The sequence below is a fragment of the Lutra lutra genome, chromosome 8 (genome assembly GCF_902655055.1).
Source record: "Lutra lutra chromosome 8, mLutLut1.2, whole genome shotgun sequence".
Taxonomy (NCBI): domain Eukaryota; kingdom Metazoa; phylum Chordata; class Mammalia; order Carnivora; family Mustelidae; genus Lutra; species Lutra lutra.
Window position 1 is genome coordinate 25,742,266 of NC_062285.1, and position 14,647 is coordinate 25,756,912.

General features: G+C 48.6%; 1 protein-coding gene across 9 annotated transcripts in view; it reads left to right on the forward strand.

The window, feature by feature from the left end:
* FRMD4A (FERM domain containing 4A) overlaps positions 1–14,647 on the forward strand; it is a 622,361-nt gene that overhangs the window by 461,378 nt on the left and 146,336 nt on the right. For all 9 annotated transcript variants that reach the window (XM_047739601.1, XM_047739605.1, XM_047739603.1 and 6 more), the window contains exon 3: positions 11,987–12,081. In XM_047739601.1, coding sequence (XP_047595557.1) covers positions 11,987–12,081 — 95 coding nt within the window. The remainder of the gene's footprint in view (positions 1–11,986; positions 12,082–14,647) is intronic.

Below are 14,647 nucleotides of genomic sequence, written 5' to 3' on the forward strand. Positions count from 1 at the left end.
CCCCTGCAGACTCCCCCCCCACCCCACTAGAAAGCAGGTCACCCTGTTTGAAGGCCAGCCATTCCCAAGGCAGAGGACAGCAGGTGCCACCTCTCCTCTCCATGACACTAGAAAGGTAGCAGATCAATTCCCTGTCCCTGCAAATGGCTCTACCTCTCCTATTCCTCTCTGCCCCGTGGTCATATAGTGCCTTCACTCACAGCCCTCCTAAGAGCTCCAAGCTCCTGCCGACTATAAAAGTGATGGTTGGAATGACTGGAGCCGGCCTGAGACTTTGCACCACGCAGAGCGCCAACCTCAAAGATCCAGTTCCACGCACTCTCGAATGTCGCTCTTCTCCACACTTCCCTGAGCATCAAGCAAAGCAAATAGGTCCGTATGCAATGTCAAAAAAACGTCACGTTCAAACTGGGTCCTGGTACCGTTTGGCCGACTAGAAAAGTAATTAATCTGCCCGTTTGGTCCTGGAGAAAACTCACTCCGCCTTCCAGTGAATGTATGGACAGTTTATACCCCAAATCGTGATTTAATTAGGACCAGAGGGGGTCATGATGGAACTGTTAGAGCAGGCTTCTTTTTAAAGGAAAAACAATACAAGTGGTAGACATAATGTTTACATGGAGCTTGAATCCCAGGAACCTCGGCGTCCCACTCTTTGCTAGAAAATACCTCAGAATTGGGAGTGCAGACTTGACAGCCCTCCCTGGTACAGCCAAGCTGACGACTATGTGTCTGTGTTTTCACCTCCATGAAACAGTTATCATTTCATTACTGCAAAGAGGCTGCCAAGGAGAGCCACCCTGGAAGAACAGCCCTTGTGACATTGCCGTGAGCGGGCTGGCGTCGGGGGGGGTTACGATGCGGATCAGCAGGCGCTCCCTAATGAACACCTGCCCGCCCGCCCGGAGTCCCAAGGGGGGCAGAGCCTGAATAAAGCGGGCTCCCCACGGCTGGCTGGCAGAAGCACTTTGCATTTCTGGAGGAGCAGTAATTATGTACGCCTGTCAAAGCCTTCCCATTGGGCATCATTCAAATGCATGGATGAGAAAGACGCAGCTCCCCAGACGGATAGCAGCCCCAACTTTTCTGAGCCTGAGACCAGGCTGTCTCTCAGCGACATGTGGAAGAAACCATGTGGAAGTAAGAGGAAGAGAACAAGGGAATAAAGTAGTATTGTAGAAAGAAGGCTATCCGGGCAGTACGCAGAGGTGGAGGGCCAACCAGGAAGCCAAGACGGCTGTTCCCAGAGTCCCCATCTCCATGCTCCATGGCAGAGGCTGTTGGCAGGAGAGGGAACGGGGAGGAGGGGGAGGGAGGCCATTACAGGAGCCGGTTGTGACCTAGTTGGCATCAGGGAGAAGTCAGGGTAGGAAGAAGAGGGGCACCGAAATAGGGGTTAGGAGCACAGACTGGACACATCCCTTCTTGGGATTACAGGTCATGTTGCCAAAGTCCGTATCATGGCATCCTGTTGAAACCAGGTGACTCTGTCACATCTGAGCTTGTGACATCTGGCCCCAGCTAGCTCGGTGCAGCAACACCATCTCTGCCTGGCGGATCTGTGCTGGAGAGAGTGTGTGGGTGTCCTCTCCAGTGGTCTGCTTTCCTGCCAGGCTGCTGTAACAGTCAGCCACGCAATCCTCCGGTCTGTCCCTGTCTGCCACTGAGAAACCGCATTAGGCACGTGCTGTGTGTCGGGCAGTGTGCTGGGGTGCAGGGTACACTGTTTCATAAAACCCGATCCCTGCCCTTTAGGAACTTCTCATCTGGCAAAATTCTATTGCATTTGGAAAAAGCCGCGCAGTCCCTTCCTGATTGCATTGTTACTTGCTGGATCCCTGCCCAGTCATTAAAGCCAAAGCTTTGGAGTCAGATGTAAGCTCTGCATGTACCCTGTGTCCTTGGGGGGACTGTGACCTCGGGCACATTAACACTTGTAAGCCCCTGTGTCCTCCTCCAGAAACTACTGCAGGATTGTTTTGAAGGTTAAATTAGGTGATATAAATGAAGCTTACAGCCCAGAACCCGGCGGGGGGAGGCCTGATAAAAAGGACAGTGCTGGGGTGTGGGAGAAATGAGCAGCAGGAGGGAAAGCTGGGGAGAGGCCAGGAAGCCCGGACCAGAGCATAGTGTGCAAACAACCGCTTTCTGCCTGCCAGGACACCCCTTGTCATTTTTTGGTGCCCCCTGCTTCAGAACTTTGCAGCCATTCCTGAAACCACCTGTGCAGTCCCTACTACACAGAATCGTGGAAGGGCCCAAGCACTGCACTAGGTGCTTGGACCCCAGACCTATCTCCTCCATCCTTGGATAGGCTTCTCCACCCCGTGACCCTTCATCTCCTCCCCTCGAAGTTGAGTGGGTTGGGTAAATGGTCTCTCGGGCTCTGTATATGAGCCAGCATTCCAGAGTGACCTGCACGGCCTTGCTGTAGGGATAAGATCTGCTGGTTGCTAGTGGTGGGTAGATGGCCAATTACTCCTCTCTGTGCCTCAGTTTCCTCCTCCCATCAAGTGGGGGTGATGCTGGCATCTACTTCCTGGGCTGCCAATGTGGACTGACCCATTCATTTGTGTAAAGCCCCTCGGGCAGTGATGGGGTAGAGGCCACACCCGTAAACGAAGGCTGTCAGCGGTGGCTTGTCTTCTGCAGCTTTGTGGACAAGTTGTGCCCGCTGGTCATTCCTAAACTGGAGGTATAACATTTGTCTCGTGTCCTCTCGTGGGTTGGGGTTTAGGCTGGATGGGGACCTCTGAATAGACAGATGCTTTCCCTGGCAGGACCCACTTAAAGATCCCTGCTCCCTATCCTTGGGGGTGGGGGGGCTGGAAGCCCCCAGGCCCATTGTTCTTCACATCAACCTGCCTAAAGGAAGTGACCTCCCTTTGCCCCTGTTCCAGAGCCCAGGGCCATGCTCGGTGGGCAGGAAGGGAGCTAGCCTCCTAGGCTAATCAGCCAGAGCATCAGGAGGGTGACTGGGAAAGGGAATGCCGCCAGACCCTTGTCCCCGTGCAGAATGACTTTCTGCTTTCTCTCCCCGTGCAGGATGACATGCTTTCTCTCCATCACTGGTGCTCCCCTCCCCAAGAATAATGGACAGCCAACAAGCACTTGCCTAGCTTATTACAGAGGGCCCCCCCCAGGGCAGGGGGAGAGCGGGAGACAGACTCCCAGCTGCTCAGGAACACAGTAACAGGCAGGGTCTTCAAAGGGGCAGCGAGCTCAGACTTCATGTATTGGGACCTGCCCTTCTGTACCCCTCTCTCCCTCTAGGTTTCCAGAGGACTTGGACAGAAAGGGCAGACTGACTGTGTTGCATTGTGCTCTTCTGTCACCAACCTGGCAATGGCCCCTCTTGCAGGGCAGAGAGTCACCCTTTCTTGGGACCAGGGTGCCATGGGGGTTGGGGGGCAGGGCAGGCCAGTGGGTTGGAGCCAGCCCTGGTGGCCCAGTGGTCCCTGTGCGCCTGCACTGCAGGAGAAGCAAATTGTCCAAAAATAGCCTTGGGGAGGATGGGAGGGGAGCGGAGGGATTAGTTTTCGGTCCCTGGGCCCTTGGTTCCTTCGGAAGCACAGATGGGAGTCATTTGATGCTTTAATTCTTTTTAATGCAGTTAATTCAGGGGTGGCAATTTCCTTGATTTAGAATCTGCGAGATGCCACAAGGGAACAATGGATGACCGGGAAGGGTTTGAGGGGAGAGTCCCTCGCGATGAAACCCACTGTGCCATTGACTGACCCAGAGTCAGCTCTAAGACAGAGGCTTCCCCACCTGGACATTCCTGTATGGCTTCCTTGCCCCAAAAGTCCCCAGTACTGTAAAGAGAGAATTCAAATACTAATAAAAGGCTTTGACCTGAGATCACAAGTTACTCACGGCTCAACCAACCAACCCACCAGTGTGGAGTTTCCTGCTGTTGGGAGCTCTGTGTCAGGCACTGTGGAGGGATACCAGATCTTGGGGGTTGTAGTCTGAGCGTGTGTATTTGCTTCCTGAGGCTCCATAACAAATCACCACAAACTTGGTGGCTTAAAATTATAGAAACATTTTCTCACAGCTCTGGAAGGCAGAGCTGGGACCAGGCTGTTGGTGGGCCCCGTGCTTCCTCCTGAGGCTTGAGGGGAAAATCCATCCCTTGCCTTTTTCAGCCTGCCAGTGGTTGCCAGCGTCCCTTAATGCCTTTGTCACTTCAGTCTTGTCCCTGTCTTCACCTGGCCTTCTGTGGTGTGTGTGTCACTGTGTCAAAAATCCCTCTGCCTCTGTTCTGTAAGGATCCATGTGATTCATTTAGGGCCAACTGGATAATTCAGGATAAACTCTCAAGAATCTTAGTCACATCTTTTGTAACGTAGGGTGATACAGGTTCCAGGAATTAGGATGTGGACATAACTTCTGAGGGCCACCATTTAGCCCATTATTGGGTGAACAAATCATGTCACAAAAAAATTTGCCATGTCTCTACAGCATTAGCCAAAACATGGAAGCAACTCAAGTGTCCATCAGCAGGTGAAATGGATAAACAAAATGTGGTCTATCCAGACAATGGAGTGTTACTGAGCCTTAAAAAGGAAGGATCTTTTGACACCTACTACGAATGGAAGAACCTTGGGGATATCATGCTAAACGAAATAAGCCAGACACAAAAGGAGAAAGACTATATAATTACACTTATACAAGGTACCTGGGGTAGTTAGACACATAGGGATAGAAAGCAGAATGGTGCCCGCCAGGGGTTAGGGGACGGAAAAGGGGGAGTTGTTTAATGGGTGCAGAGTTTCTGTTTTATAAGAGGAAATGTTCTGGAGATTGGTTTCACAACAATGTGAATATGCTTAATGATATTAAGCTGTATACTTAAAAATTGCTAAGGTGGTAGATTTTATGTTATGAGCATTTTACTACAATTTAAATTTTTTTAAAGATTTATTTATTTCAGATAGAGAGAGGGGCGGGTAGGGTTGCAGAGGGAGAGAATCTTCAAGCAGACTCCCCACTGAGTGCAGAGCCCAATGTCGGGCTCAATCCCACCATGAATGAGACCTGAGCTGAAACCAAGAGTCCGACACTTAACCAGCTGAGCCATCCAGGCACCCTTCTATTTAAAATTGTTTTAATTAAAATAAATTTGCGGGGCACCTGGGTGGCTCAGTGGGTTAAAGCGTCTGCCTTCGACTCAGGTCATGATCCCAGGACCTGGGATTGAGCCCCGCATCAGGCTCTCTGCTCAGCGGGGAGCCTACTTCCTCCTCTGTCTCTGCCTGCCTCTCTGCCTACTTGTGATCTCTATCTGTCAAATAAATAAAATCTTTTAAAAAAATAAATAAAATAAAAAAATAAATTCACCACAACACAAGAACATGCTAAGGGTGATTGAGGTACATGTGGCAAATGTTATAGAGATTCAGAGTTAAAAGACCATTTGGACGTGGTAAGGTCAGGAGGGCTTCCTGGAAGAAGTGGGCCTTGAACAGGGGTAAATTTAAATGGGAAGAGGAAGGTGAGAGCATGCTATGGGCAAAAGTTTGGAATTAAAATTGAGATTGGGGTTTCCTTAATGCCAAAACAAAAAGATTGAACAGAGATGAGTACTTTTGTGGGGAACTGGGTGGACTGAGTTTGCGTGGGTTAACTGGACCTAGATTCAAAGAGAGGCCTGAGATACCAGGCTGGCATTTATAAACTGACATCATTTAGAAGATTCTCCTAATAATTCTGAGGTGAGGTCATGGGAATCTGGAGTAAACACATGAGACCCTTGGTTTGTGCGGGTCACTGTCCAAACACCTTGTGCAGCTCAGTATTAGTTCATTTAATCCTCAGAACAGCCCTGAGAGGTGGGTGTAGTCATCACCCCCATTTTGCAACTGAGGAGACTGAGGCCCAGAGAGGTTGGGTAGGCTGCCCAAAATTATATAAGAAACTCACTAGATTTAAAAGATCAAGGGGTGGGGAGTGGGGATGCGGAATGGTTGTAAAGCTTTTGAGAATAGGTGCATAGACCTTGAGAAGGTTGGGTACTGTTAGGGAAGGAAGAAACAACATGTAATGATGACATAAAGGTGGAGGTCTTAAGGCAGGAATCCAGTTCATGTACCCACCTGGCCATTTTAGAGATGGGTACTTTTAGGCTCAGGTTGGACAGTTTGTCCAAGAACATCCGTCTGGGATGTAGCCATGTTAAGTTTAAAGTGGGGGAAGGATATGTGTGAGTGATGGTAAAATATCACATGGGAAACTGGAGAGGAGCCAGGGTGCCACTGGTCATCTGATTCCTCTCCCTGAGCTCTGCCAGAGCAGCTCACAGTGACCATCTGGAAGGATCATCACCTGGGGACATTGCCTAGAGCAGTCCATAGCCCGCCCTCTGTGGGAAGTGTTCTTCTGATCAGATCCCACCTTGGAAGGCAGACCAGGCATGAAACAGGGTCTATTCTGGAAGCCTGTGGTGTGCTGGGTATGAGCACATTTCCCCCTGGAATAGTCCAGAGCCCTGGGGAACTCAATTCTGGGTGGTAGGGCCACACTGCAAGGCCAAAGAGCTACTCTGCCCTTTTCCCTGAAGAATATGACCAAAACCCAGGTTTCTAAGCTCTATAAGCCCCAGCAAGGCCATCCTGCTAGCATCTTATGAAGCTCCCATCAGGCAGCACATTTCGAATGGGACATTTATAAAGAGATTCTTTTTGTCAAATAGAAGGAGGAATAAAAGTTAGGACAAATGGAAAAAGAATCTGAGAACAGAAAGGAAAATGAAAAGACAGAAGCCATTGAGCGAGGGTAGTTAATTACAGGCCAGGAGAAAATCAGTCTGAAATGTACTGTCCTCGTGGGGCCAAGACAGTGCCCGTGACCCAGAACAGACTGTTTCTGACCTGAGACACGCACACAGCTTGCCCAGTGTGTCCCGTAGAACTTGACTGGGCCACCGGCTGCCTTTCTGGCCTTGCTCCCAGCCTGGTCCCTGCAAAGCCTCACAAATGTTTATAGCACAAGTAACCAGCAAACTATAATCAGCAAGATTCTGTAAACATCCCTTCAAAGCACATAATGGCATAAAGCTTTCTGCTTACCCAGCAACTTTCTCTAAATGAGTTTAAGAAATGTTCGGAACAATGTAGTTCATTAATCACTAGCATGTCAAGGTGGGATATTGTCTCCGTTTGCAAGATCAGGAAATCACAGAGCTGATGCCTTAAGTAGTTTTTAAACCAAACATACAGAGAATTAAAGAGTCACTGAGACGGTGCCTGAATCGATCAGGATAGGCTAGGTTGGGCTGTGATGACAAACAACCCCATAGGTCACAGTGGCTTAACCGCTCGCACTACACATCCATCAGGCCAGTGAGAGCAGAGCCCTCCCTCCCAGCGATGGGCAGCTACCCGTTGGGCTGTCGCCACTCACCGTGACAGTGGAAGAGAGAGTGTGGCTTTTCGAGGGACACGAGATTCAGGAGTTGTAACCTCAGCATCTTCTGCATCTGCTCTCTGCCCCTTCAGTGCCTTTATTTCCCAATTTGTAAATTGCACGTAATAAATTTAGGCTTTTCTTCATTGAGAGTGATGTGTGCGACCCATCATAATGGTCGTATAAAGCAACGGGACTGACCTTTTTCATTTTTTAACCGAAGATAAACATTCAGATAGGTACAATCGTGTACAAGGGTTCATTTGAGATGACAGCTTATTCTGGTGGTGCTGCTGTTGGCTGGTCGATGAGTCACCAAGAAATTTCGTTTTCTTACTATAGACAGCGTTGTGGTTACAGGCTAAATCACAGGGCTCTGTCACCACAGAGAAGCCAAAAGTCCATCTCCCCTAGGCTCCCAGAGTGGCATCTATTACTCTGGTGATTTCTTCAGCATGTCGAGTCAGTTCTTAAGCTCTGCAGACTCAGAAACATGATTTTTCATTCTTGGGGGAAGAACTTACCCAAGTTCAAAGTACCAAAGTGTAAATCCGTACTGGGAGTGACCTGGCTTCCGGTACGTGGCATAGCCCCAACCCGGACAGGGACTTCAGGGCACGTGATCCCTGACCTCCCACCCAGGAAGGAGAGTCAGCAGGATGGCAGAGGGGGGATGCTCGTGGCCCGTGAGTCTGGCCTGACTTTATTTGTAATCCTGGATTTGCTGTGAGAGGGAGGACTGTCTGTCATCTCCAAGCCTTAAAATCTCCACTGGCAAAGGAATGATAGAATCTTATTCTAGATGGTAAGGCGATGGTACCTGAGAGGGCTCAGCACCACGTCTGGGGTGTAGCATGGCCTCAGTGAGTTCTTCAGAAAGCGCGGCCTTAGGAAAGTTACACAGATGAGCATTTCCTATGACCAGATGAAGTAACCCCCTGCCTCAACGTGTGTCCTTGTAGGAGGCCTTACCGCTGGGGCCCCGGTGTCCGAGGCCTCTTGGCTAAGACCCCATTTGCTTCCTCCTTCATCCCTCACCCCCCACACACCTTCCACTCCCTCCACTCCTTCCACAGAGTGAATAACTATACCAGCCCTGAGAGTAATTCTTTCCCTTTGTGGGTAAGTTATGTGTCTCTGATCAATCCCATTGAGATGCTGGCTTCAACATTTAATCTTAAAGGGAAGGAAATCTGATTTTTGTCATTTCCAATTTGGGGCCAGAAACCTCACCGTAAACCCCAAGAACCCACAATAATTACATAATAGTCACACCTCATTTTATAAAACCAGTTTGACCACCTCCTCCTCCCCGTCTTGTCCCCAGTCCCTATACTTAACTTTAAGTGACTTTTGCCACTTGGAAAAAAGGGATCAAATCCATTCTGAGTGCAAAAAATTTATCACAAGTGAGGATTGCTTTTACAAATATGACCCGAGCTTCACAGGCAACCCAACCTTAAAACATTTTAAGAATTAGCAGGCACCATAGGAATACTGTGACTACTTGAAAAGCAGTGGCCATCATTTGGATAGATAAAGTATGGCGCATTGAGATTTAAAAGTCGGCCATACCTACCTGACATTCGGTCACAACATCTGCATTAAATGCTCTGTTTCTGGGCAGCCAGGGACCTCCTGGAGACAGGGATGGGCCTAGAGGTGGGGCTGAGCCCGCAGCAAACACGGCCTGCACCCCCTCCCTTGGATCTACTTTGTAATTGATTGGTGACATCCTGAGCTGAGCCACGTTTACCCCACCGCAGCCCCCCATGGTAGGCTACCTACCGTTTAGAAGGCGGGTCTTACAGAAAATCTTGAATTCCCTGTTGGTTACAGGGATTACATATTCACTTTTTCCTGTTTTAGCATGAGCAGAAGTATAGAACATTAAATGGTATTAGTTTATCGAGATTAATTCCCCTGTTGATTTCTGGCTTCCAGGGAGAGATCACTCTGCCCTACCTTCAAACCCAGTCCTGTCATTTCCAGTTGTTTTTATTGGTAAACGGATGGCCATAGAGGCCCAGCAGCTGCTACCTATGAGCCCAGGAATGAGACAGCAAAGGAAACTCTCTGCTTTGGCTTTTTAAAATGAGCATAAACTAGTAGTTTGTGCCCCTGATAAGCACTCCTTTTTTTCCCCTAAGATTTTATGTATTTGACAGAGAGAGATACAGCGAGAAAGGGAACACAAACAGAGAGAGTGGGAGAGGGGGAAGCAGGCTTCCCACTGAGCAGGGAGCCTGATGCAGGGCTCCATTCCAGGGACCTGGGATCTTGACCTGAGCCAAAGGCACACAGGTTATGGCTGAGCCACCCAGGTGCCCCTGATAAGCACTCCTTATGAGCAGGTGCTATGTGCCACTCATTTCTCTGTGTCCTGCAGTATTGGCTCCTTGCCCTGCCCAGATTAGACGGTCAGTAAATATTTGTTGAATTAAAGGGAAATGTACCTGAATTAGTCACTTTGGGCTGCCATTACAAAATATAGCCTGGGGGGCTTGAGCGACAGAAATTTATTTTCTCACAGTTTTTCAGGCTGGAAGTTCAAGACCAGGGTGCCCACATGGTTAGGTTCTCATGAGGGCCTTCTTCCTGGCTTGCAGACAGCCGCCTTGGCCCCCTGTCCTCACGTGGTGGAGAGAGAGAGTGTGAGTGATCTCTCTGATGCCTTTTCTTGCAGGGTCACTGATCCTGTTCATGACAGCCCCGCCCTCGTGACTTCACCTAACCCTAATTCCCCTCCCAAAGGTCCCATCTCCAAATGCCACCACAGTAGGGATTAGAGCCTACTGGGTGGCTTGGATCATGATCTCGGGTTCCTGGGATCGAGCCCCATGTCAAGGCTCCCGGCTCAGTGGGGAGTCTGCTTCTCCCTCTCCCTCACCCAGCTCATTCTGTCTCTCAAATAAATTAATTTTTTAAAAGTCTTTAAAGAAAGAAATGAAACTGTCCTGTAACTCTTGTCCTATAACGTATCTCATCCATTCTCCTAACAGGGTAACCACTAGAATAGGAAACATACTCAGGAAGGTATATGGATGTGCACAGATGCATACTCACGTTTACACACACAGAAGCAATACACAAATCTTTCTCTTCTGGAACCTTTGTTTTCGCTCTGAGCTTGGAGACCTAGCAAGTACGGTGGAATACTGTAGTTATCGTAAGGACAATGTGTTTGTGGGTACTTGACCTGGAAGCTGGGTTAGAAATAACTACTCCCGTTAGCTCCGTGTGTCCCGCAGACGGCCCCACCTCACAGCCCGGCCTTCTGGGCCCTCCTTGCTTATGATTGGCAAAGGTGAACGATGTGTTACCAGTACAGACTTCGACAGTGATTTCATGCCTAAACCCCTGGCATACTCCTTTAGATTGGCAGAGGTGTTTTAAAGAAGAGTTTATGATAAAAACACTCTCACATAAAGATTTTTCTTCTCCTAAAATCTTTAAAAAAAAAATATTTGGGGCTGCTCCTGGTGGCTCAGTCCATTAACATCTGCCTTCAGCTCAGGTCATGATCCCAAGGGTCCTGGAATTGAGCCCCTCAATGGGATCTCCACTCAGCGGAGACCCTGCTTCTCCTTCTCCCTCCACCTGCCTCTCTGCCTACTTGTGATCTCTTTCTTTGTCAAATAAATAAATAGAATCTTTAAAAGGTGGGGGGGTTGTGCCTGGGTAGCTCAGTGGGTTAAAGCCTCTGCCTTTGGCTCAGGTCATGATCCCAGGGTCCTGGGATTGAGCCCTGCATCAGGCTCTCTGCTCAGCGGGGAGCCTTCTTCCTCCTCTCTCTCTCTCTTTCTCTCTGCCTGCTTGTGATCTCTGTCAAATAAATAAATAAATAAAATCTTAAAAAAAAAAAAGGCAGTTCTCCTTTGGAAAGGCAACTGGAGGGTGAATTTGTATAATTCTCAAATTCCAGTCCCAAGGTTCTTTGGCTTTAATTTTAACATTCCTGGAGGATGGTACTTTTAATGTTTGTATTCAGAATTATGGAGTGGATAGATGGGTCAAGGGCAGAGTCTCTGGAGCGAGGATTCAAATCCCAGTCCCAACACTTGCTTAATCTCTGGTTCCCAGTTCTGGCCCATACAACAGAGTAAGTAGCAGGTGCACGTCCTGGGGCCGTGAGGAGGAGCAGAGATGCTGGGGTTTGTAACGTGCTTAGAACAAGTTGTGACATGCAGCACATACTATGTGAATGTATGTCACATGTGTATCCATAAAAACATATTCCTATAAGGCATCTTCCTGTTGGTGCAGCATAAAATGTTCTCCTGTGTGGAGAAGAAGAGCTAGATGGTTTGACAGCCCTGCCAAACACAGCAGGTACCATTTGTTCTAGAGCAAACTATCGGGGAAACAAGGCAGAAGGTCTCCGCCCGTTCATGGCCCTGTGCTTGGCTTTTTGCTCGGTGGTGTCCTCGTTGTCTACTCCTGTTGGTTTTACAAAAATCATTCATGTACCTGAGTTTTGAGGTATCCCATTTTAAAAATTCTATCTACCTGAGATTGAGTGTCTTAGGAAAAGTCACCTCTGCTCACTTGTCCTTTTTCCATCTTACCCTTCCTCCAGCCCAAGCTTTTGGCCAAGGAGCTGCTGGACCTCGTGGCCTCTCACTTCAATCTGAAGGAAAAGGAATACTTTGGAATAGCCTTCACAGATGAGACGTAAGTGCTACCATGGGCCCTCCAAACCTGCAGGGAGAATGAGACCCTGACATTGTGCTGTCCCAGCTGTCAACAGGGCAGTCAGCAGCGGGCCACTTGGGTCATGTGCTACGGGGTCAGTCCAAGTTCATCGTCCGAATTTCAAAGACCTTGTGATCGTGCCTGGAACAGCCAAAGGATATAATTAGGGGGATGCTAATATAAAATTATTAGGTAAACTAGTTCTTAAAATCAAGCAGATTCGTGTTCAGAACTGAAATGTTTATTTTTTTTTTAAGTGGATTTTGTATGGGTTTGTTTCCTATTAAAGTTAAATGAAAACTTCTGGAAATTAAATATTTCTCTCCAATGGTAGAATAATAATAACAGGAAATGAATTTGATGATAAACTCAAAATGAAAAGTATTTGTGCAGTTTCACTGTCTTGGCTGAAATAGAATATAAAAATCGAAAATTTGTATCATTCATCTGATGAAAAATACATTTGTTTTCAATGGTTTTCAATTTGGCTCTATAAAGTGGCATTTTGCAACCCAGGCAAGGAATATCTTTGCTAAAATTTCAATTTCCTTCTTAATATACTGTTATCAAAAGAACACATTGAACACCTGCACAGATTCCTAGATAAGATACAAAAAGGAAGTGTTTCACAATTTTTTTCCTTTGTGTATACTCACTCCCTCTGTCTCTTTCCAAATGTTTAGAATTACAGATGCGATTTCCTAGGATATTAACAGAGAAGGGTTAGGCCGGACAAGACAGTACGGGCGTTGAGGGGGGCCATCTCCCCTCCATCAAGATGCTGCCATCGAGGCAGGACAGGCTCAGATGCAAGGACAGTAGGCGCCCACATCAGGCAGTCGGAGGGGTTGTCAGATGTACCTGCCCACGGGCGCACTTTGCCTCAGGAGTTGCAAGTGGGCAGGGTGGCCGTCTGATTTATTGTCTGAATCAGTACAGTGTGAGTAAAAGGGCAGGTAAATGAGGGCTGTCTTAGATGAACTGGAACATTTGCCCTCTGAATAAGCAACATTTCAAGTGGTGGCATGATCAGGTTGCAGGCATGGGGAGCAGAGCTCCATCTTCCTCAGGAAAGCCAGGAGGGGCCGGGTCGGCCTCGGGAACTGGGCAGGAAGGAAAGCAGGAGAGTTGCCCTGGTCTAGAATGATCACTGTGCCTGCAAGGAGGACCAGCGAGCATGGCTGGGAGCTGGAGGACCCTGGTGGGAAGGAGCCAGCATAGAAAGAAAACAAATGCTTTAAAATAAATACACATCGCAACTACTTTCACAAATGCAGGTGTGTTCTACCCTTTTCCCTGAGAATCACGGTTAAACCCCCTAAATTGCTAGTCATACATTTCACTAATTAGAGGGAAACCAGAAGTTTCAATTAATCATATCCCATTGTTCACATTGCCCGAGTATGTTTACTCTTGTAAAAGATCCATGCACCCTGCATGAGCCCCAATTAGACTTCCCTTTGGAATAAACAAGAATCAAAGAAGAGGCATGTTGTCCCTGGCCAGTGAGGAAGAAATACAGCTGCTGAATTTGCACATGTGTGTCTGAACAGCACAGGCCACAAGGAATCAGCTGTAAGGTAGAAAGTCACTTTCTGGGGCACCTTGTGGCTCAGTCGGTGAGGTGTCCAACTCAGTCTGAGCTCAGGTCTTCATCTCAGGGTCATGAGTTCGAGCCCCACCTTGGGGTCCGTGCTGGTGTGGAACCTACTTAAAAACAAAAAAACAAGGACGCCTGGGTGTCCCAGTTGGTTAAGCATCTGCCTTTGGTTCAGGTCATGATCCCAGGGTCCTGGGATTGAGTCCCTCGTCGGGCTCCTTTCTCAGCGGGGAGCCTGCTTCTCCCTCTCCCTCTGCCTGTCACTCCCCCTGCTTGTGCATGCATGCTCTCTCTCCAACAAATGAATACATAAAATCTTTAAAAACAAAATACAACCAGAAGACCCAGCCTGTGTGCTGTGGGTTTTAGTGCTCCTGGTTCTCTGGGCTGGTCAGGAAAGCGTGGGGGCAAGTCACGGGGAGGATGTGAGCCATCCTCTGGCAGAATTCAGGGAGAGTAAGGCCACCACCGTCCCCTTCACCCCAGTCTGGGCAGGAGGATCCGTCCAGCAAGTGTCAGAGGGCAGGCAGCTGGTGGGAGCTCAGTGGGCAAGGGCTGCAGCTGCCAGATGGGCCTGACTCATGGTGACCTGGCTAGTGTCAGGGGCCCCTCGGAAAACCAGGGCCCCCAAGGGAGTAGGCCAAGGAGACAGAAACAAAGGGGTGGCCATGACTCAGGGCACAATCAGTTGTGGCCTAACAACACCTGGGGCCAACAGATGTTGGCTGACGGACTTGTGGGTCATCTGAACTTCCCTCCTTTTCCTGGTAGGAGGGAGAGAGGAGGACAGCTGCCACCATGAACTTGTGCCTGCAGCTGAGTCCCAGCCTAGGTCGGTGGTCGTGTGTCAATGAGTACTTGGCCTTGTGACAGGTGCCTCTGGCCCCCACTCCTAGGTACTGCTGGACTCATGTAGAATCTTTAATTTTATTTTTTTAAGATTTT